The following is a 22,224-nucleotide window of genomic DNA, read 5'->3' as shown; positions in this document are numbered from 1 at the left end:
CTCTCCCCACCCCCTCTCCCTCCCAGTCTCTGTACCCCTCTGTGTCTCACCACCCCACCTCTCTCTATACCCCTCTATCTCTATCTCTATCTCTATCCCTCTCCCTCTCCCTCTCTGCCGCCCCCACCCCGTGTATATATCTCTCTGTCCCTCCCTCACCACTAGATCTTCTGGTGAAATTGTTTCGTTTACAATCGCCTCCATGATTCCAGAAGCTCCTCGTTCGTCACATCCGGATTATGTCCCGTCAGTGCGCATGCTCATCTTCAATATGAACCGCCATCTTTAATGCTGGCGGCCGATACTTCCGGTGCTGGTGTGATGTTCGTCATCTTTCATACTGGCGGTAGGAAGGCAGGGTTGGGTTGACAGGGAGTGGGTGTTGTTGGTGTCTGTGGGCAGAGATACAGCATGGTGGAGATAGCGTGGATTTATACATGGTGCAGACAGTCCACAAGATATAGGAACAGAATTAGCCACTCAGCCCATTGAATCTGCTTTATCTCTCAGTCATGGTTGATATGTTTCTCAACCCCTATTCTCTCCCATAACCTTGATCCTCTTACCTGTCTGTTTCTGTTTTACGCACACTCAATGACCTGCCCCCTCCCCACAGCCTTCTGTGGCAATGAATTCCACAAGTTCACCAGCCTCTGGTTGACGAAATTCCTCAGCTCGCTTCCAAAGGTGTAGAGGTGCTGATGTTGGGCTGGTGCACCTGACAAAGGTTTGTCGATCCAAAAGCTTGTGATTTCAAATAAACCTGTTGGACTATAACCTCGAGTCGTGTGCTTTTTCACCACTTCCAAATGGTCACCCCTTCACCCTGAGGCCGTGCCCTTGGGTTCTACTTTCTCCTAGTGGAAACATCATTTCCACTTCCACTCTGTCCTGGCCTCTCAGTTATGAAAGTTTCAATGAGATTCCCCACCTCCCCCCACCCCCACATCCTTCTAAACTCTGTCCAGTACACACCCAGAACCTATCATCAAAAACTCTTCGTAACAAACCCTTCACCCCTGGTATCATTCTTGTAAATCTCCTTTGGACTCCCTGCAATGCCAGCACATCGTTACGTATCGGGCCCAAAAATGCTCACGATATTCTAAATACGGTCTGAGCAGAATCTTACACAACCTCGGCAGTACATCTCTACTCTTGCATTCTCACCTCCTCAAAATGAATACTAATATTGCGTTTGCCTTCCTAACTGCCAACTGAACCTACAATGTTAACCTTAACAGAATTCTGAACCAGGACTGCCAACTCTCTTTATGCTTCAGATTTCTGAAGCCTTTCCCAGTTTAGAAAATAGTGTCTGCCTCTATTCTTCCAACCAAAGTGCATACCCTCACACTTCCCCACATTGTATTCCATCTGCCACTTCTTTGCCCACTATCCAAGCCAGTTGAAGTTATTCTGCAGTCTCCCAACTGCCTCAACACTAACTCCTTCCACCTCCCTTTCAGTCATTGGCAAACCTAGCAACAATGCCCTCAGGTCCAGGTACAGTGAGTGAGGTTACAGTAGGAGGTTGCCAGGTACAGTGAGTGACATTACAGTGGTGATGGTCCAGGTGGAGTTAGTGGGGTTAGAGTGGTAGTTGGGCCGGGTTCAATGGGATGGTGGGTCTACAGTGGACATTGGGCTGTGTACAATGGGCAATATTGGGACCACAGTGGGCATTGGGACAGGTACAATGGGCGATGGTGAGATTACAGTGGGCATTGGACCATGTACAATCGCTACCCCAACTCCCAGCTCCAGCCCTACACTATGTCCTAGCTCCCAGCCCTGCCAGGTTTTCACATACCCACAGACCTCCCCCTCACTGAGAAAAAAACGATCAGTCCTCTGCAAAGGCCTCACCTTCATCCCCCTCCGTTCCTGGATCAACAAATTCAAAATGCGTTGTGACATTGAACACTTCTTCGGCTGCCTCTGCCTCTAGGCTTACTTTTCCCATCAAGACTGCTGCCCACTACCCGCCCTCGATCTCTTTATTTCCAACTGCCACTGAGACATTGACTGCCTCAACCTGTTCACCCCTTCACCCACTACAACCTCTCACAACGCGCAGTTCTCCACTCCCTCTGCTCCAACCCCAACTTCACCATCAAACCAGCAGACGGGTGGGGCGGGGGGAGTGCAGTTGTAGTTTGGCGCACTGACCTCTACACCACTGAAGCAAGTAGCCAACTCAAAGATACCTCCTTCTACTGCCCCCTTAACCTTGACCTCACCTCCCATCACCAAAGTATCATCTCCCAGACTACACACAACCTCATCAGCTCAGGGGATCTCCCACCCACAGCTTCCAACCTCATAGTTCAGGAACCCCGCACCGCCTGATTCTACCTCCTACCGAAGATCCACAAGCCTGACTACCCAGCTGACCTATTGTCTAAGTCTGCGCCTGCCCCACTGAACTCATCTCCACCTGCCTCAATACTGTCCTATTTCCAGATCCCCACCCCCGTCCAGGAACTTCTCACATACATATGGGACACCACCTCCTTCAAGACTTTTGTTTCCCTGGCCCTCAGCACCTCATCTTCACCATGGATGTCCAGTCCCTATACATCTCCATCTGCCGTGACCAGGGCCTCCAAGCCCTCAGTTTCTTCCTTTCCTGACATCCCCACCAGCACTCTTCCACAGACACTCTCATTCGTTTGGCTGAACTGGTCCTCACCCTCAATAATTTCTCATTTGAATCCTCCAACTTCCTCCAGACGAAAGGGGTAGCCTTGGGCACCCACATGGGCCCCAGCTATGCCTGTGTCTTTGTCAGCTCCGTAGAATAGTCCATCTTCCGTAGTTACACCGCCACCACTCCCCATCTTTTCCTCTGCTACATTGGTGACTGCATTGGCGCCACCTCATGTTCCCACAAGGACGTTGAGCAGTTCATCAACTTCACCATATATTCCACCCGACCTTAAATTCACCTGGACCATCTCTGACATCTCCCTCCCTTCTTGGATCTCTCCATCTCCATCAATGGTGACCAACTTAACACTGACATCTCCTACAAACCCACCTACTCCCACGTCTACCTGGACTACACCTCCCCCCACCCTGCCTCCTGTAAAAATGCTATCCCTTATTCCCAATTACTCCGCCTTTCCATCACCTCCAAATGGACTCCACCACCAGAGATATATTTCCTTCCCCACCCCTGTCCAAATTCCACAAAGACCGTTTCCTCCTTGACTACCTGGTCAGGTTCATGCCCCTCAACAACCCGCCCTCCCGTCCTGGCACCTTCCCCTGCCACTGCAGAATTTTCAAAATTGCACCCAGAAATTGAGCCCAGACCTCTCCCTCACCTCCATCCAACGCCCCAAAGGAGCCTTTCACATCCATCAAAGCTTCACCTGCACTTCCACACATGTCACTTATTGTATCCATTGCTCCCAATGCAGTCTCCTCTACATTGGGGAGACAGGACCCCTACTCACAGCGCTTCAGAGAACATTTTTGGGACACCCGCACCCCAACGTCAAGTGGCCAAACATTTCAACTCCCTCTCCCACTCTACCAAGGTAATGCAGGTCCTGGGGCCTCCTCCATCGCCACTCCCTAACCACCCGATGCCTGGAGGAAGAACGCCTCACCTTCCGCCTCAGGACCCTCCAACCCCATGGCATCGATGTGGATTTCACCAGTTTTTCATTTCCCCTTTCCCCGTCTTATCCCAGATCCAACCTTCCAACTCGGCACTGCCCTCATGACGTGTTCTACCTGTCCATCTTCCTTCCCACCTATCTGCTGGACCCTCCTCTCTGACCTATCACCATTACCCCCACCTCTATCTACCTAACTCACTTTCAGCTACCTTCTCCCCAGCTCCAACCTTTCCCATTTATCTCACCACCCCCTTGGCTCACAGCCTCATTCCTCATGAAGGGTTTTTGCCCGAAACGTTAACCCTCCTGCTTCTTGGATGTTGCCTGGCCTGCTGTGCTTTTCCAGCACCACACTCTCGACTCTAATCTCCAGCACCTGTAATCCTCACTTTCTCCCATTGGGACGGGTACAATGGGCAATGGTGGGATTACAGTGGGCATTAGGCTGTGTACAATAGGCAATGGTGGGACTACAGTGGGCATTGGGACGGGTACAATGAGCGATGGTAGGATTACAGTGGGCATTGGGATGGTTGCAATGAGTGATAGTGGGACTACAGTGGGCATTGGGCTGTACAATAGACAATGGCGGGATTAGAGTAGGCATTGGGCTGCGTACAATGGACGATGGTGGATTACAGTGCGCATTGGGACTGGTACAATGGGCAGTGGTGGAACTACACTGGCATAGGGGTGGGTACATAGTTGATGGTGGGATTACACAGCTATTTTGCATCCATTCCATCAATGATTTGATGTTCTTTTAAAGTTCCACACCACCCTCACATTTTGGGAATGTTTCTGGATGGAACCCCAGACAAGTGTGCTGGAGAATGAGGGAGGGCTTGAGATTTTTGGATCACTGGGTTCATTTCAGAGGAAGCTGGGACCTGTGCAAGTCCTGAACCAGAATAGGATCAAAATGGTTGTGAGGGGGAAGGGGAGCGTTGCTAGTGTGATTGGTGCTGGCTTCAATTAATTTGGCAAGTAAGTTTGATTTGATTTGATTTATAGTTGTTACACGTACCTAGGTACAGTGAAAACCTTTGTTTTGTTAGCAGTACAGGCAGATCATAGCCTACAAAGATGTACAGATCATAGGGTACTTAGACAGAGTGAGGCAAACAGGTTACGCTGCACAGGAGGTGTGCCAAGCAAGATCAGCATTATTTGAAATTAGTGAGTCCATTCAGCAGTCTAATAACAGCAGGAAAGGAGCTGTTCTTGAACTTGTTGTTCAAATGTCTGTATCTTCAGCCTGATGGAACAGGGTGGGGGAGGGGTCTTTGATGTTCCACAGCAACGAGAGGTGTAAATGGAGTCTGTGGATGGGAGGCTGGCTTCTGTGATGGTCTGGGCTGTGCACACCACCTTCTGTAGTTTCTCACGGTCCTGGGCAGAGCAGTTGCTGTACCAGACCATTATGCACCTGCAAGAAATGGAACATATGTAAAAGCTGGTGAGGGTCCTTATGGACATGTCGAATTTCCCGAGCAGCCTGAGGAAGAAGAGGCGTTGTGCCTTCTCGATTGTCGTATCTCCATGGGAGGTCCAGGACAGATTGTCAGTTATTGTCATTCCTAGAAACTTGATGCTTTCGATCCTCTCCACCTCCATGTCAATAGGGGTGTGTCCTCCTCCTTTCTTCCTGAAGTGAATGATCAGTTCTTTTGTTTTCCCAACATTGAGAGAGGTTGTTATTATTGCACCATGACACCAAGCAAGCCCGCTATCTTCCTCCTGTATTCTGACTCATCATTGTTTGATAGCCGATCTACCATGGTGGTGTCATCACTAAACTTGTAGATGGCGTTCATTCAGAACTTGGCTACACAGTCGTGGGTGTACAAGGAGTACAGTAGGAAGCTGAGAACGCATCCTTAAGGGATCTAGTTTTGAGGGTTATTGAGGAGGAGGTGCTATTGTCTGTCTTCACTGATTGTGGTCTGTCGGTCAGGGAGCTGGGGATCCAGTTGTAGAAGGCTACTCTGAGACCTGGGTATCAGAGTTTTGAGGTGCAGTAGGGGCGATTGCACAGACAAGAATCAAAGAAGGACCAAGTCCATCTGGGATACAGTGTGAAAACAGTGAAGTTAAAGTATGGGGCAAGCATGTTAAGGATTGGTAGCATTTATTTTAATGTGTGGTGTCCTGCAAGTGAAGCAGATTAATTGAGGGCATTAGTTAATGCATAGTGATGTGACATAAATGCCATCACAGAGACTTGTTTGAGGGAGATACAAGACTTGTAGCTCAATATTCTGGGGTATTAAAAACTCCAGGCAGGAAAGGAGGGGCTGTAAAAGGAAGTGGGGACACAATATTGATGACAGAAACAATGGCTGCAGGAAGAAAGGGTGATATCTTTGAAGGTTCCTCAAATGAGGCCATTATGGGTAGAGTTTGAAAACAAAAAGGGGGAAATCACATTGTTGAGGGTGCACTGTAGTCCCCCAAACAGTCAGGGAGGGAACAAAAGACAGATGTCGTGTTAGACTCAAAAACGGTATCTCCAAACCAGATCATTGAGCGTTAATTGGACATGGCAACAAGCAATGGAAGGAAAATATGTGAAAAACAGGCTTAATATAAAAGCCTGTTATGGCTGGCAACAACCTTGAATTGGCTTGAGAACAGTCTATTTTGCAGCAACACCTGGACTTGTTTGTGACTAGCACAGGGGAAAAGTACTCCGCATGGCAATACAGCATGTAGTCTCAGATTCAGAACACCATTAATACTGGAGACTTTTCCCAGCTTGGACAAACTTTCAAGATGGAGGACCTTTCACCATCGGACTGGGGTTCGTGAGACCAGTGCCATGGAAACTGAGAGAGTCAGATACATTAGGGACATTTAAGTGACTCTTGGATAGGCACATGCAAGTTAGTACAATGAAGAGTATGTAGGTTAGTCTGATCTTAGAGTAGGATGAAAGGCTGGCACAACATCGAGGGCCAAAGGGCCTGTACTATGCTGTACTGTTCTATGTTCTATGTTCTATTGAGCTCTGAGTGCTAGCTGTCACCCTAGAGAGGGCAGAGGGCAATGAGACTCACTTGTTGAAAATGTCTAAAGTAGTTTTAAGCTAATAGATTCACTTGTTAGTTTGCATATCCAGCATTCTTTATTTTAACCAGCAGCTTAGATAAACAGGCAAAAATTATATGCATCAAATACCACAAAGTTTACTGTACTTTTAGAGCCGTAGAGTCATCCAGCACAGAAACAGACCAGTCCATGCTGAACATAATCCCAAACTAAACTAGTCCCACCCGTACCCCTCCAAACCTCTCCTATTCATGTACTTATCCAAATGTCTTTTAAACATTGTAACTATAACCGCATCCACCACTTCTGCAGGAACCACCCTCTGTGCCCCCATGTCCTTTTTTACATCTCTCACCTTAAAAATGTGCCCCTTATTCTTGAAATCCGCATCCTGGGGAAAAGACCATTAATGCTATCTATACCCCTCATGATTTTATAAACTCCAACAGGTCACCTCTCAACCCCCTATGCTCTAGCAAAAAAAAGAGTCCCAGCCTATCCAGTCATTCTTTATAACTCAAACCTTCCATTCCTGGTAAATGTCTTCTGAACCCTCAATAATATCCTTTCTATAACTGGGCAACCAGAACTGGACACAGTATTCCAGAAGAGGCCTCACCAATGTCCCGTATAAGCTCAACATGACTTCCCAACTCCTATTCTGTCCAAATTATTGTAGTTTTCTAACATAATCAATGTAAATACACCTCTTGTTCAATCGAATGGGCACACAGAATATTAAATGCATTCAACTTTGAGTCAAGGCCTCCTTAAGTCTCATGATCTATTTATCACAATGTCCAAGTAGTCAGTTGTGTGAGAAGGCCCTCTAATGGTAAGTTTTATTTCAGGCAAAGTTGCACTATTATTTAAGCAATTTATTCTGTAATTAATGTTTAGCAATGAGACATATGCATTACGTTCCTGTTACTTAGAGTGTGCTTTTACATAGATTATGTGGACCCGTTGATTGTCTGGAATATTCAGTCAATGGCACACCCCTGGTCCCATGGGTGCTGGTTAATAAAACATTTACTGGAGCCAAATTAGATTAAGCTAATTAATTTGCTTTTTATCAAAACATGTGTTTCTTTTTGTATTCATTTTGATCAGACCTTAAATAACCTGTTCAGCTGAATAATATAGCTTGCCTCAGAGAAGTGAGAAAATAATAGCATTATAATATTAAGGATTTCAACTTCCCCAAGATTTACTGAGACAGACAAAATGTGAAAGGCTCAGAGGGAGAATTCTTAAAATGTGTCTGGAAGAGTTTTTCAAGTCAGCACGTAGGAAGTCCTATGAGAGGGGGGTGGGGCTGAACCTATTTTTGGGATTTCCTATAATGTGGAAGCAGGCCATTCGTTCCATCTAGTCCACATCGCCCTTCTGAACAGCATCCAACCCCATATCCTATTACCCTACACTGGCATAGCTAACACACCTAGCCTGCACATCCCTGGACAGTACGGGGCAATTTAACATGGCCAATCCACCCTAGCCTGCGCATCTTTGGACTATGGGAGGAAACTGCAGCACCTGGAGGAAACAATGCAAACACTGTAGGGGAAGAACATACAAACCCCATGTGGACCGAGGGCGGAATCAAACTGCTGCTGTGAGGTAGCTAACTACTAAGCCACCGTGCCTCCCCCAAATGAAGTCGGGCAAGTGATAGATATGTTAGTGGGGACAACATTTTGGTGCTAGACCGACCGGACCGCTTCGACGGGTCGGTGTGGACTTGTTGGGCCGAAGGGCCTGTTTCCACACTGTAATGTAATGTAATGTAATGTAATGTAACCTGCTGAGTTTCTCTGGCAATTTCTATTTTTTTATTTCAGATCTGCATTTTTAGATTAGATTAGATTCCCTACAGTGTGGAAACAGGCCCTTCGGTCTTTGCTCTATGTTAGCATTTTGGTGATGGTGACCACAATTCAGTGAGATTTGAGGGAATTATGGATAATGACAAAGATGGACCAGAAATAAGAGTTCTGAATTGTGGGGAAGCCAATTTTAATACGGTCACACCAAAGTGGAACTGGGAGTAGGTACTTGTAGGAAAATCCACCTTGGAGCACTGGAAGACACTATAAAGGGGAGTAGTGAGAATGAACGACCAACATATTTCAATAATGCTAAAGGGTGCCTTCCTAAGTGTGGAGAACCCTGCGTGTCAAGGGACTTACAGGATCTGATAAGAAAAGAAAGGAATCTTATACTAGACACTGAAGGCTCAAAACAGCAGATGCCCCAGAGGAGTATGGAAAATGCTGGAGTAAGAACATACAACATTACAGCGACAGGCCCTTCGGCCCACAATGTTGTACCGAACATAACACCAAATTAGACTAATCTCTTCTGCCTGCCCTTTGTCCATATCACTCCGTTTGTTGCATACCCATGTGCTTACCTGAAAGCCCCTTAAACATCTCTATCATATCTACCTCCACCACCATCCCTGACAGCACCTTCCAGACTCCCGCCACTCTCTGAGTACAAAGATTTTCCCCTCACATTTCCTTTGCATTTTTCCCCCTCTCCCCTTAATGCATGCCCCCGAGTTTTACACATTTCAACTCTGGGGAAAAAAAATATTCTGACCGTCAACCCTATCTATGAATCTCAGAAGTTTATAGACTTCTATAAAGTCTCCCCTCAGCCTCCGCCTCTCCAGAGAAAACAACCTTAGTTTCTCTTGCTTCTCCTTATAGCTCATACCCTCTAATCCAGGCAGCATCCTGGTAAACCTCTTCTGCACCCTCCCCAAAGGCTCCACATCATTCCTGTAATGTGCTGACCAGAAGGATGAAAAGAAATTAGGAGAGAAAAGAAGGGACGTTGAAGAAAACACTGTTTGCTGATATTAATGAAAATCCAAAGACATTTTATCAGTATATTTGGGGAATAACCAGGAACAGATGGGCCACTGGACGCGAAACGTTAACTCTGTTTTTCCCTCCACAGATGCTGCCAGACCTGGTGAATTTCTCCAGCAATTTCTGTTTCTGTTTGTTTCAGATCTTCAACATCCGCAGTTCTTTGTTTTATTAAAGAGAAAGGCCCTCTTAGGAACCAAAGTGGCAATCTCTGTGTGAAACTGGAAGACGTAATTGAGGACTCAAGTGAGTACAATGCATCTGTGTTCACTGTACAGAAAGTAGATATGGAAATCAGGGCCAGGTACTCTGATATACTCAAATGATTTGGCATTAGGAATGATGAGGTGTTAGCAGCTTTAGCAGGCTTGAATGTGGATAAGTACCCAGGTAAATACCCTGATGAGATAATTCACCAAAGATCCTCAGACAGCACCTTCTAAACCCATGACCACTTCCATCTAGAAGGACAAGGGCAGCAGATACATGGGAACACCATCCCCTGCAACCCCACTCCGAGCCACTCACCATCCTGTCTTGGAAATATGTCAGTCGTTCTTTCACTGTCGCTGGGTCAGAATCCTGGGGGCTGCAGCGGTTCAAGAAGGTAGCTCACCACCACCATCTCAAGAGAAAGTGAGGGCTGCAGATGCTGGAGATCAGAGCTGAAAATGTGTTGCTGGAAAAGCGCAGCAGGTCAGGCAGCATCCAAGGAGCAGGAGAATCGACGTTTCGGACGATTCCTGAAGAAGGGCTTATGCCCGAAACGTCGATTTTCCTGTTCCCTGGATGCTGCCTGACCTGCTGCGCTTTTCCAGCAACACATTTTCAGCACCACCATCTCAAGGGCAACTAGGGACGGACAATCAATGTTGGGCCCAGCCAGTGACGCCCACATCGCACAAGTGAATATGCAAAAAAATGATGTACCCCACACTGCAGTGAGGGGCAAGGGAGGTGATTGCAGGAGCTCTGCCATTCAGTTTTATTTTTTTTCTTTTTTTTTTAAATTTCCCATGGTGTGTGTGTGTGCAGGTGTGAGACACAGTGAAAGACACAAAGTGCACAAATCTTTATTCAAATTCCACCACCAGGAAGATAGGAAAACACCCGGGTGGCCAGTGACAAACACTGCCCTTCACATCAAAGGGCAGTGCTGGGTGATCAAAACAGTGAAGGGGATGTAGGGACTAAAAACTCCCCTTTTTTTTATAATTTAACCCCCACACTACCACCTAAGTGTGGTAGTGCTTATTTTTTCCCCCAGCACCCAGGGTGGCCATTCAGTTTTAAGTTGTCTGTGCCACATTTGGTGTTAGCAATTGGTGTTAAAGTGTTAATTGTTAAAGTGTTATTGTTAATTGTTAAAGTAAACAATTGTTAAAGTGCACTTGAGAATGTAACTTTTTTAAAAAAAGTTTTGCGATTTAAGTATGAAACAACTGATACCAATATGGTCATTCTAATCTAGAATTCACCAGTTTCCTCATTTCCCCTTCCCCCACCTCACCCTAGTTCCAAACTTCCAGCTCAGCACTGTCCCCATGACTTGTCCTACCTGCCTATCTTCCTTTCCACCTATCCACTCCACCCTCCTCCCTGACCTATCACCTTCATCCCCTCCCCCACTCACCTGTTGTACTCTATCCCTGTAATACTCTGCCTCTATTCCTGATGAAGGGCTTTTGCCCGAAACATCTATTTTCCTGCTCCTCAGATGCTGCCTGAACTGCTGTGCTTTTCCAGCACCACTCTAATCCAGAATCTCATTTTAAAAGAAGAATTGCTTAACAAACAATTGGTTCTTTTTCAATATATAATTTTAGTTACATCACACTGGAAATTTTTGCTATTAGTTCTGTGTCTTACAATCTTATTCTCCACAATCACCTGATGAAGGAGCAGCACTCCGAAAGCTAGAGCTTCCAAATAAACCTGTTAGACTATAGCCTGGTGTTGTGTGATTTTTAACTATGGAGATATATGGGATACAGGTCGTTCTGCGATAATGCACCTTGCATTAAGAGAATTCGCTATAACACAACTGATGAATTGAGGACATTGTTTCTAAATCACGACGTTTTAAAGCGTGTGTTGGTTATAACACAATTCTGGCCTCATTAGTTTAAATAGTGCTGCTGTTATGCGACTTTCTTATAACACAGGATTGCATGAGAACGGAACTACCGTGTTATAGCAGAACTGACTGTACTTGCTGGATGTAGGTTTGCTCACTGAGCTGGAAGGTTCATTTTCAGACGTTTTGTCACCCTACTAGGTAACAACTTCAGTGAGCCTCCAGACGAAACACTGCTGATGATTCCTGCTTTCTATTTATTTGTATTCTATGAATAGAAAGCAGAAATCATCAACAGTGCTTCGTCCGGAGGCTCACTGAAGATGTTACCTAGTATGGTGAGGAAACATCTGAAAATGAATCCTTCAGCTCAGCGAGCAAACCTACATCCAGAACCTCAACCTGAGCTACAAATCTTCTCAAAACTCTCTGACTGTGCTTGCTTTCAATATTCAAAGCATTGAATACAAGAGCAAGGAGGTTATGAAGGAACTGGTCACGAATGTCAGTTAGGTCACAGCTGGAGTACTGTGGCAGTTCTGGTCTCCATGGTATGGGAAATCTGTGACTGCTTTAGAGAAGGTGCTGAGGAGATTCACCAGGAAGTTGCGTGGGATGGAGCAATTCAGCTATGAATCATAGAATCCCCACAGTGCGGAAACAGTCCATTTGGCCCAACAAGTTCACATCGACCTTCTGGAGAGAACCCACCCAGACCCATTCCCCTGCCCTACTACTCTACATTTATCCCTGAAGAATGTCCTACACACCCCTGATACTATGGGCAACTTAGCATGGCCAATTCACCCTAACCTGCACACCATGCAGACATGGGGAGAATGTGCAAGCTCCATGCAGACATTCGCCTGAAGCCAGGTCCCTGGCACTGTGAGGCAGCAGTACTAACCACTGAGCCACTGCGCCGACAGAATGCTTTTTATTCCCTAGTAGAGAAGGCTGAGGAAGGATCTAAATGAAGTGTACAAAATTATGAGGGGACAAGACCGATTGGATAGGGAGAAACCTCGAGTAAGGGGTTCAATAATCGGGGGACACAGTTTAAAGGTAACAAGCAGAAGAATTTGAGGGGATCTGAGGAAAATCGTTTTCACCCAGTGGGTGAGGACATTTAAAAGATGAATTGCCATAGTCCTACTCTCTCATTAGACAGACAGATGACTGTTACATTCTGTGAGCATGATCTTAACTTCCAGGATCACCTAATAAAGGAGCAGCACTCCGAAAGCTCGTACTTCCAAATAAACCTGCTGGACTATAACCTGGTGTTGTGTGATTTTTAACTTGGTTAAATTTTAGTTAGTCTTTTCAGTAGTGGGACAATTCAGTTAAATTGACTGAGTGGGGTATAAAAGATTTAATTTTGAAAGGTATTTTTTAGGGGTGAGTGAGTGGGGTATAAAAGATTTAATTTTGAAAGGTGTTTTTTGGGGGGGGGAGGGGTAGTGTTAAAGCAGTTAGGCTGTGAAGGGCTATACCAAATATCCTTCTCTGGACAGCCACAGATCTTATCCCTGAGCCAGTCACAAAAATGGCGGCGACAGAGGGAATCAGTTTGAAGCCTCTGCCTGTCGCAAAAATGGCGGCGACAGTGGAATTAAGCCGGAGACTCTGCCAGTCGCAAAGATGGCGGCGACAGTGGCATTAAGCTGGAGCCTCTGCCAGTCGCAAAGATGGCGGCGACAGCGAAATCGGTCCGAAGCTTCTGCCAGTTACAAAGATGGCGGCAGCCGGTTGGGGGTGAGGCCATTGTTATAACGCTGTGGCGTCATCACGGCAGATTGGCGCGGAATTCGAGCGCGCGGGAAAGAAGCGGAGTCCCGAAAACAAACCGGGAGAGTAACCCAAGTAAATAAAGGTGGGAAAGAGGAATAAAAGGACAGAAACTGGGGTAAGTATATCGCGAAACAGGGAAATAGAGAATCTCAGGTTGAGGTGAATTGGCCGTTGATAAATTGCCCCAGAGTGTTGGGGGTAAATGTGGCGAGTGAGTCAGTGTGGGTTACCCTTCAAAGGGTCAGTGTGGACTTGTTGGGCCGAAAGGCCTGTTTCCACACTGTTGGGAATCTAATCTAAATGCTGCCAGAAAACTGAGGACAAAAATAAAGAGAGAGTGGGAAATACTGTCAGGAAACAGGGGCAAGAATAGAGAATCCTGAGGTAAATACACCCAGAAACTGAGGGTAGAAATAGAGAGAAACTGGGAGAAATGCAGCCAGAAACTATAGAGAATCTAATCTAAACTTGGGGTAAAACACACACAAATGGAAATACTGTCGGGGTAAGAAGAGAGAATCCTGAGGTAAATATAGCCAGAAACAGGTTAGAAATAGTGAGAATCTGAGGCAAAAATAGAGAACCTGAGGGAAATGTAGCCAGAAACCTGCAGTAAAAGTAAGAGAACTGGAGGGAAGCACTGAGAGAAACTGGGGCAAACATAGAGAAACTGGCAAAAATGCAGCCAGGCAGCTGGGGTAAAAATATGCAAACAGGGAAATAGTCAGGGATAAGAACAGAGAAACTCAGGTAAATACAGCCAGAAACTGAGGACCGAAATGGAGAGAAACTGGGAAATACTGTCAAGAAACACTGGTAAGATTAGAGAATCCTGAGGTAACTACAGCCAGAAACTGGGGGTAAAAATAGAGAAACAGAGCTATGTACAACTATGAACTGGGGTAAAAATAGAGATTCTGAGAGAAATACTGCCAGAAACTGGGGTAAAAAGAGAAACTGTCAGGAAATACTGTCAGGAAATAGGGGTAAGACAAGAGAGACTCAGTTGAATATAGCTAGAAACTGAGGACAACAATAGAGAAACAGGTTAATATACAGCTAGAAACGGGTAAAAATAGAGAATCTGTGAGGAATACTGCCAGAAACTTGGGTCAAAATAGAAAAACAGGGAAATACTGTAAGGAAACGGAATAAGAGGAGAGAAACTCTGGTAAATATAGCCAGAAACTGAGGGCACAGATAGAAAAGCTGGGCTAAACAGGGAGAAACTGGGGCAAAAATAGAGAACCTGAGAGAAATACAGCCAGAAACTAAGGGTAAAAGTAAAAGAACTTGGAGGAAATACTGAGAGAAACTGGGGTCAAAATAGAAAACTGAGTGAAATACAGCAGAAGTATGAATGGAAGAGGACCTTGAAGGAAGTAGGGGGTGTGAATGGAGAGACGGAGAGGATGTGACAGATAGAGTGGCCCTGACTTTGTTTCAATCTATCTGTGAGTGGGATTACTTTTTGTGTTTCAGCTCTTCGCAGCGATGCCGGTGTTGAGATCGAGGAAAGCCAGCCCTGGCTCTGAGAAAGGCATGTCTCCGGTGAGCGTTGCTGGGAGTGTCGAATCACGGTTTTCCAGCCCAACCTATTTCCGCAGGGAGGAGGTGGCGGAGCTATTGATTGGAGATAACCTGGACTCCGAGTAAGTGGCTGTCACCCTGGGGAGGCGGTGGAAGGTTTGTCTCTGATATACCTGTACCATCCTGCTGCAGTGTATCGTTTTCACATGGTGAATTCCCAACCTCTGAATGCTGTGCTCCTGACCAGCCTCGTTACATTCCTTGGCAGTTCTGCACTGTGGTTGACAAACTGAGGTGCTATCCGTCTGCTCAGGTGAATGACACTGTTTGAAGGAGCAGACGTGCTGGACATAAATCCAATGCCTGCTTTGGTTAGTTAACTGGGATACAAGTTACTGTCATCAGGTCCATTCACTTCTATTCCATTCCTCTTCCTCATTCTAGTCCAAGATAAAATTGCAGTTTTGATGTTGTGTTTGATCCCAAGGTGAGCTTCCCACCTCATTAATCAGTGTTCTATTTTGACCTCTGTAACATCACCTGCTTTCACCCCTGTCTCCACTCATCTGTTGAAGCCGTCATCTATGCCTTCATTATCTTTGAACACAAATATTCCAACGCATTCCTGAATGGTCTACCCTGTGTAAATCTAAGTACATTCAAATCTCAGCTGCACACGTCTTGACCAAAGGCTGAGCAAGTAGTCAGTCAGTTGTCCCAAGGGATATCAGTGCTTTTGTTTGAGTCCCCGAATGTTGGGAACTCTATACAAAAGGAGTTCTGTACAGGGGCCCTGAAAGCTGTGTGATCTGCTACCAGTGGCATGTGGGATCAGTCCCACATCTTGTCCTTTCCTGCTGTGACTGGCCCTTTATCTGGATCTGTAGCATTGAGAACCGTCTCCGTGCACCAATTCCTTGATCTCTGACACTCTTCCCATTCTCTCCTAGCAACGTAACGAGTGAATCGGAGTCTGACACTGGCAGCGATTTCGAGGACACTTTGAACAAAGGAAGGAAACAGATGGCCTCTCGTCCTTCCAGGGCCCCAGTAAGTGATTGTGCCCAGTGCAAACCTGGCGGGCGCGGGTGACCTTTCAGCTCTGTGTTGGTATCGTTTGGTAATAAATTTCTCTGACCCTACAGGCTTAAGAGTTGTAGAGTCGTAGAGCTGTACAGCATGGAAACAGACCCTTAGATCCAACTTGTCCATGCCGACCAGATAGCCTAACCTAATCTAGTCCCATTTACCAGCACTTGGCCCATATCCCTCCAAACCCTTCCTATTCATATACCCATCCAGATGCCTTTTAAATGTTGGAATTGTGCCAGCCTCCACCACTTCTTCTGGCAACTCATTCCTTACACGCACCACCCTCTGTGTGAAAAAGTTTTCCCTTAGGTCCCTTTTAAATCTTTCCCCTCTCACCCTAAACCTATGTCCTCTAGTTCTAGACTCACCCACCCTCAGGGAAAAGACTTTGTCTGTTTACCTTATCCATGCCCCTCATGATTTTATAAACCTCTAGAAGGTCACCCCTCAGCCTCTGACACGCCAAGGTAAACAGCTCCAGCCTATTTAGCCTCTCTCTTTAGCTCAAACCTTCCAACCCTGGCAACATTCTTGTAAATCTTTTCTGAACCCTTTCAAGTCTCACAACTTAGAGATGCCGGTGTTGGACTGGAGTGTACAAAGTTAAAAATCACTCAACACCAGGTTATAGTCCAACAGGTTTAATTGGAAGCACATTAGCTTTCAGAGCGTCGTTCTTTCATCAGGCGATAGTGGATAGTGAATTCATGTAAAACTCTGAGCTCAAAAACTTCATGAATTCATGTAAAACTCCGTTATCTCACTTTTAAGATTAGAATCAATCTAAACATCATGGCATGAACAGAGAACACAGGGAGCTAACACCTCCAACATATTGTCTAGCTATCACTCATTGTTAACAACTAACCTGAGAATGCAACTTTTTAAAAAAAAGTTGTGATTTACACATGAAAGAAGTGAAACTCTCATGGTATTCAAACAGATGAAAGACTCAACAGACAATCAATTTTTCAATGTATAATTTCAGTTACATCACACTGTAAATTTTTGCTATAAATTCTGTGTGTTAGGATTGAGCCCTCCACTATCACCTGATGAAGGAGGGACACTCCGAAAGCTAGTGTGCTTCCAATTAAACCTGTTGGACTATAGCTTGGTGTTGTGATTTTTAAGTTTCACAACATTGTTCTGAAAGGAAGGAGACCAGAATTGCATGCAATATTCCAAAAGTGGCCTAACCAACATCCTGTGCAGCTGCAATATGACCTCCCAACTCCAATACACTATTTTCTGACCAATAAAGGAAAGCATGTCAGATACTTTCTTCAATATCAGGTCTACCTATGACTTTACTTTCAAGGAGCTATGAACCTGCACTCCAAGGTCTCTTGATGCAGCAACACTCCCTAGGACCTTACCATTAAGTGTATAAGTCCTGTTAAGGTTTGCTTTTGCAAAATGCAGCACCTCACATTTATCTAAATTAAACTCCATCTGCCACTCCTCAGCCCACTGACTCATTTGATCAAAGTCTGATGTCCACTTCTTCGCTGTCCACTACACCTCCAATTTTGTTGTCATCTGCAAACTTCCTAACTATACCTCCTACGTTCACATCCAAATCATTTATGTAAATGATGAAAAGTAGTGGACCCAGCACCGATCCTTGTGGCACACCACTGGTCACAGGCATCCAGTCTGAGAAGCAACCCTCTACCACCATCCTCTGTCTTCTTCCTTCGAGCCAGTTTTGTATCCAAATGGCTACTTCTCCCTTTATTCCGTGAGATCTAACCTTGCTGACCAGTCTCCCATGGGGAAACCTTGTTGAATGCCTTACTGAAGTCCATATGGATCATGTCCACTGCTCTGTCCTCATCAAACCTCATTGTTACTTCAAAAGACTGAATCAAGTTCTGACTTGAGAATGACAGAAATAAATGGAATCAGATTTGAAAGCTTGAGACAAGCACCAAAAGCAATTTGACGATACAGTACATTTGGGCAAAAGTGGGGACTGCAGATGCTGGAGATTAGAGTCGTGTTGGAAAAGGCACAGCAAGTCAGGCAGCATCCGAGCAGCAGGAACACCAACATTTCGAGCAAAAGCCCTTCATCAGGAATGAGGTTGCGAGCCTCGGGGGTGGAGAGATAAATGGGAGGGGGGTGGGGCTGGGGAGAAGGTAGTTGAGAGTGCAATAGGTGGATGGAGGTGGGGGTAAAGGTGATAAGTCAGAGGGGAGGATGGAGCGGATAGGTGGGAAGGAAGATTGACAGGTGGGACAGATAGTGAGAATGGTGCTGAGCTGGAAGTTTAGAACTGGGGTAAGTTGGGAGGAGGGGAAATGAGGAAACTGGTGAAGTCCACATTGATGCCATGGGATTGAAGGGTTCCGAGGCAGAAGGGTTCTTCCTCCAGGCGTCGGATGGTAAAGGAGTGGCAATGGAGCAGGCCCAGGACCTGCATGACCTCGGCAGAGTGGAAGGGGGAGTCGATATGTTCGGGGCGGTGGGGTTGATTGGTGCGGGTGTCCCGGAGATGTCCTCTGAAGCGCTCTGTGAGTAGGCGTCCAGTCTCCCCAATGTAGAGGAGACCGCTTTGGAAGCAATGGATACAGTAAATGACGTGTGGAAGTGCAGGTGAAGCTTTGATTGATGTGGAAGGCTTCTTTGGGGCCTTGGACAGAGGTGAGGGGGGAGGTATGGGCGCAGGTTTTGTAATTTCTGCGGTGGTAGGGGACGTTGCCGGGAGGGGAGGGTGGGCTGTTAGGGGATGTGGACCTGACCAGGTAGTCGCGGTGGGAACAGTCTTTACGGAAAGCGGATAGGGATGGGGAGGGAAATATATCTCTGGTAGTGGGGTCTGGTTGTAGGTGGCGGAAATGTTGGCGGAGGATGCGATGTATACGGAGGTTGATGGGGTAGAAGAGGAGGACCAGGGAAGTTCTGTTCTTGTTGCGGTTGGAGGGGTGGGGTTCGAGGGTGAAGGTACAGGGCGTGGATGAGATGCGTTGGAGGGTATTTTCAACGACATGGGAGAGGAATTTGCAGTCTTTAAAGAAGGAGACCATCTGATGTGTTCACTGGTGGAACTGGTCCTCTTGGGAGCAGATGCGGCGGAGGAATTGGGAATGGGGATAGCATTTTTGCAGGAGGCAGGGTAGGAGAAGGTGTAATCCAGGTAGCTGTGGGGAGTCGGTGGGTTTGTAGAAAATGTCAGGCCAGTGGGTTTGTAGAAAATGAAAGTACATTCAGCCCACACAGTCAGGCAATGACACAGAGAGAAATATATGGAGTTGCACAGAGCTTGTCCCCATCTGGACAGAACAAGAAGATACTATTTATGGCAAAGAAAGTAAGTCTGGCCACAGGCAAACAAAAATAGGAAATATCAACATAAACAACTTTTTGAAACTAATCCCCTTAAACCCTGACATGTACAAGCAGACAGATTCAGACAAGCTGGAGTGCTGGGGAAACACAATTTAATAGTTTGAAGAAGTATCCCTTTTGCTGCTTTAAGGTTCTTTTGGTTATTTGCAGGTACAGGATGGTTGGCACACATTAATTGTACAGTATTTCAGTCACTGGTTAGAAGTGACAGGTTCTAGCTAGACAGGCTTTGCTTACTTCATTACAGAGACAGACCTTGTCTTTCTATGTCCACTCACTCTATTCACTTGCCCAGCAGCCAGTGAGAGTTGGTATCATGCTATGACTGTTGGCCTCCACAGTTGCTTCTGATTTCACAAACTGATCAGCAGTCCGGCTCTGGGTGAAGCTTCCTCTGCACATGCACACTTGTACTCTAGTGCCATCTTTGACCCCTCCCCCGACTGCGTGAGCAAAGCAACAGTTTAAATACAACTCACGATGAGTTCCAGTGACAAAAGTACAGAAACTGCGGAGAAACCCAGCAGTTCTGACTGCATCTACGGGGAGAAGGCAGTGTTAACATTTAGTGTGGTGATTCTTCGTTAGAGGTTTCTCTTCAGTAACTTATTTTTAAAAATACGGTAACACTCGACACAATCTTTGGTTTAAAACGTTCTTTTATCTATTTTGGTACAGAAAACAAAGAAAATAAACTTCTCTTTTAAAAAAAAATGTTATCCTTACATCTTTGACTCTCTCGTTCTATCTCTTCCTCTTTAACTTTTTTTTCTTTCTCTCTCGCTCACACGCTCTTGCAGAATTTTGGAGGTGCAAAGGAATCTAGGAGTTCTGGTGCATGAGGCATAAAAATTAGAATGTAGGTACAGCAAGTAACTCAGAACGATAATGGAATGCAACCATAGAGTCATAGAAATGTACATCACGGAAACAGACTCTTTGGTACAACTCGTCCATGCTGGCCAGATATCCTAAATTAATCAAGTCCTATTTGCCAACACTTAGCCCGTATCCCTCTTAAACCCTTCCTATTCATATACCCACCCAGATGCCTTTTAAATGTTGCAATTGTACTAGCCTCCACCACTTCCTCTGGCAGCTCATTCCATACACGCACCACCCTCTGCGTGAAAAAGTTGCCCCTCAGGTCTCTTTTAAATCTTTACCCTCTCACTCTAAACCTATGCTGTCTAGTTCTGGACGTCCCCCAATCTAGGGAAAAGACTCTATCTGTGCCTCTCATAATTTTATAAACCCGTACAAATTCATCCCTCAGTTTCTCTGGCTCCAGGGAAAATAGCCCCAGCCTATTCACCGTCTCCCTGTAGCTCAACCCTCCAACCCTGCCAACATCTTTGTAGATCTTTTCTGAACCCTTTCAAAGTTCACAACATTCTTTAAATAGGAGGGAGACCAGAATTGCACACAATCCTTTAGTCCCAGATGAATTCAACATATGAGTATATTGTTGTGCTTAGGTTTTGTAGGACATTGGAGAGAACATGTCTCAAATGTTGTGTGTGGTTTTGATCTCCTTATTTAAGAGGTGAGATACAGAGTGAAGCTACCTGTAACTTTTTAAACTGAAAGTAATGCCTCCTCCATACTGTCGCTATCAAACACTCCCAGGGCAGGTACATCATGGGGATAGACGCAAAGCTCCCCTTACTTTTACAACTGAAAGTAATGATACTGCCACACTGTCCCTGTCAAATACTCCCAGAACTGACATCTCTTCAATCAAAGTAATGCCCTCACTATTATTTAAAGCTGAGGGTAAAGCTGCCTCTACACTGTCCACATCAAACACTTCCAGGGCAGATATGACATGGGGTGAGGTACTGAGTAAAGTTTTCTTTAAAATCCTGGATAGATGCTGTCCTTGTTCTGCCGATACCTGCTATGACCTTTGGTCAGCATGTGCAGGGCTGCTAGATGAGTGGGATGTAGTGCAAGTTTGGATGCAGACAGCAGGACTTTTGATGAGCTGAACTTTTGAGGTGGCAGCTGAGATGCCAGTCAGGAGGGCGTTGGGGTAGGTATGGAATTAACTGAAACACAGATGGGACCCTTGCTTGTCAATGAGCTGTGTCTGGCACTGCAGTTGAGGCATTCGGGTGTTAACATTCTACTTTATGTCCTGATGTACTCACAGCCCGCCAAGAGGCCAAAGCATACACCAGTGGAGAAGAAAGTGGCTCCGCAGAAGAGGAACCCTGGCAAACAGCAAAAGCCTAGCCTTGTACAGCAGTCAATCAGCCTGGCAAAGGATGCCCCACAGGTGGGTGTTAGTGATAGCAGGCCTCAGCACTCACCCTTTGACAGGAGACCAATGCTCCCTTGGCGCTGACCCTCTGATGGGAGGGTGCTCCATCAGCACCAACCTTTTTACAAGATGGTACCTTCTAGCACTAACCCTCTGGTGGGACCATGCTCCCTTGGCATGACCCTCCATTAGTTCACTCTGCCCTGCATACCGTACTGATTGTTCCAACCTGGATTATTGGCTGGAACGTGTGTGTTGGCAGGAATGTGTGTCAGAGATGACATTCCTCCTCTCCTTGCCACGGTGCATCTTGCTCATCTCTATTACAGATGCTGCTTTCTAACCCGATTTCTGTATTCTCTATCTCTCAGCAGTTGCCAATAATCCTGGACCCTTAGTGTTTAATTCCTCGTTTTTTCTGTCCCATTCCTTCCGTCGATTGTTTGGTCTGTAATAGTGATTCTAGTTCATGATGGGCAAGTTAAAGGGTGTCTGAGCCAAATCTAATTCTGCACATATATCGCATCCTTTTTTATGGGCGTGCTT

The 22,224-nt window shown here is 45.9% G+C and overlaps 2 protein-coding genes across 2 annotated transcripts in view; one reads left to right on the top strand and one right to left on the bottom strand.

Annotated features, from left to right (window-relative positions):
- The window catches only part of fis1 (fission, mitochondrial 1), a 9,430-nt gene extending 9,163 nt beyond the window's left edge, over positions 1 to 267 (bottom strand). Inside the window, exon 1 of the mRNA XM_043683596.1 lies at positions 160 to 267. Within this exon, the coding sequence (XP_043539531.1) occupies positions 160 to 204 (45 nt within the window). The 5' untranslated portion in view covers positions 205 to 267. The remainder of the gene's footprint in view (positions 1 to 159) is intronic.
- Positions 268 to 13,328: 13,061 nt separating this feature from the next.
- Positions 13,329 to 22,224, top strand: part of LOC122544408 (cohesin subunit SA-2-like) — a 51,947-nt gene continuing 43,051 nt past the window's right edge. Inside the window, exons 1-4 of the mRNA XM_043683656.1 lie at positions 13,329 to 13,551; positions 14,919 to 15,088; positions 15,917 to 16,016; positions 21,568 to 21,693. Of these exons, the coding sequence (XP_043539591.1) occupies positions 14,931 to 15,088; positions 15,917 to 16,016; positions 21,568 to 21,693 (384 nt within the window). The 5' untranslated portion in view covers positions 13,329 to 13,551; positions 14,919 to 14,930. The remainder of the gene's footprint in view (positions 13,552 to 14,918; positions 15,089 to 15,916; positions 16,017 to 21,567; positions 21,694 to 22,224) is intronic.

The sequence above is a fragment of the Chiloscyllium plagiosum genome, chromosome 48 (assembly GCF_004010195.1).
Source record: "Chiloscyllium plagiosum isolate BGI_BamShark_2017 chromosome 48, ASM401019v2, whole genome shotgun sequence".
Lineage (NCBI taxonomy): Eukaryota > Metazoa > Chordata > Chondrichthyes > Orectolobiformes > Hemiscylliidae > Chiloscyllium > Chiloscyllium plagiosum.
Note: the sequence above shows the minus strand (reverse complement) of the source record. Positions and strands in the feature narration are given on the sequence as shown.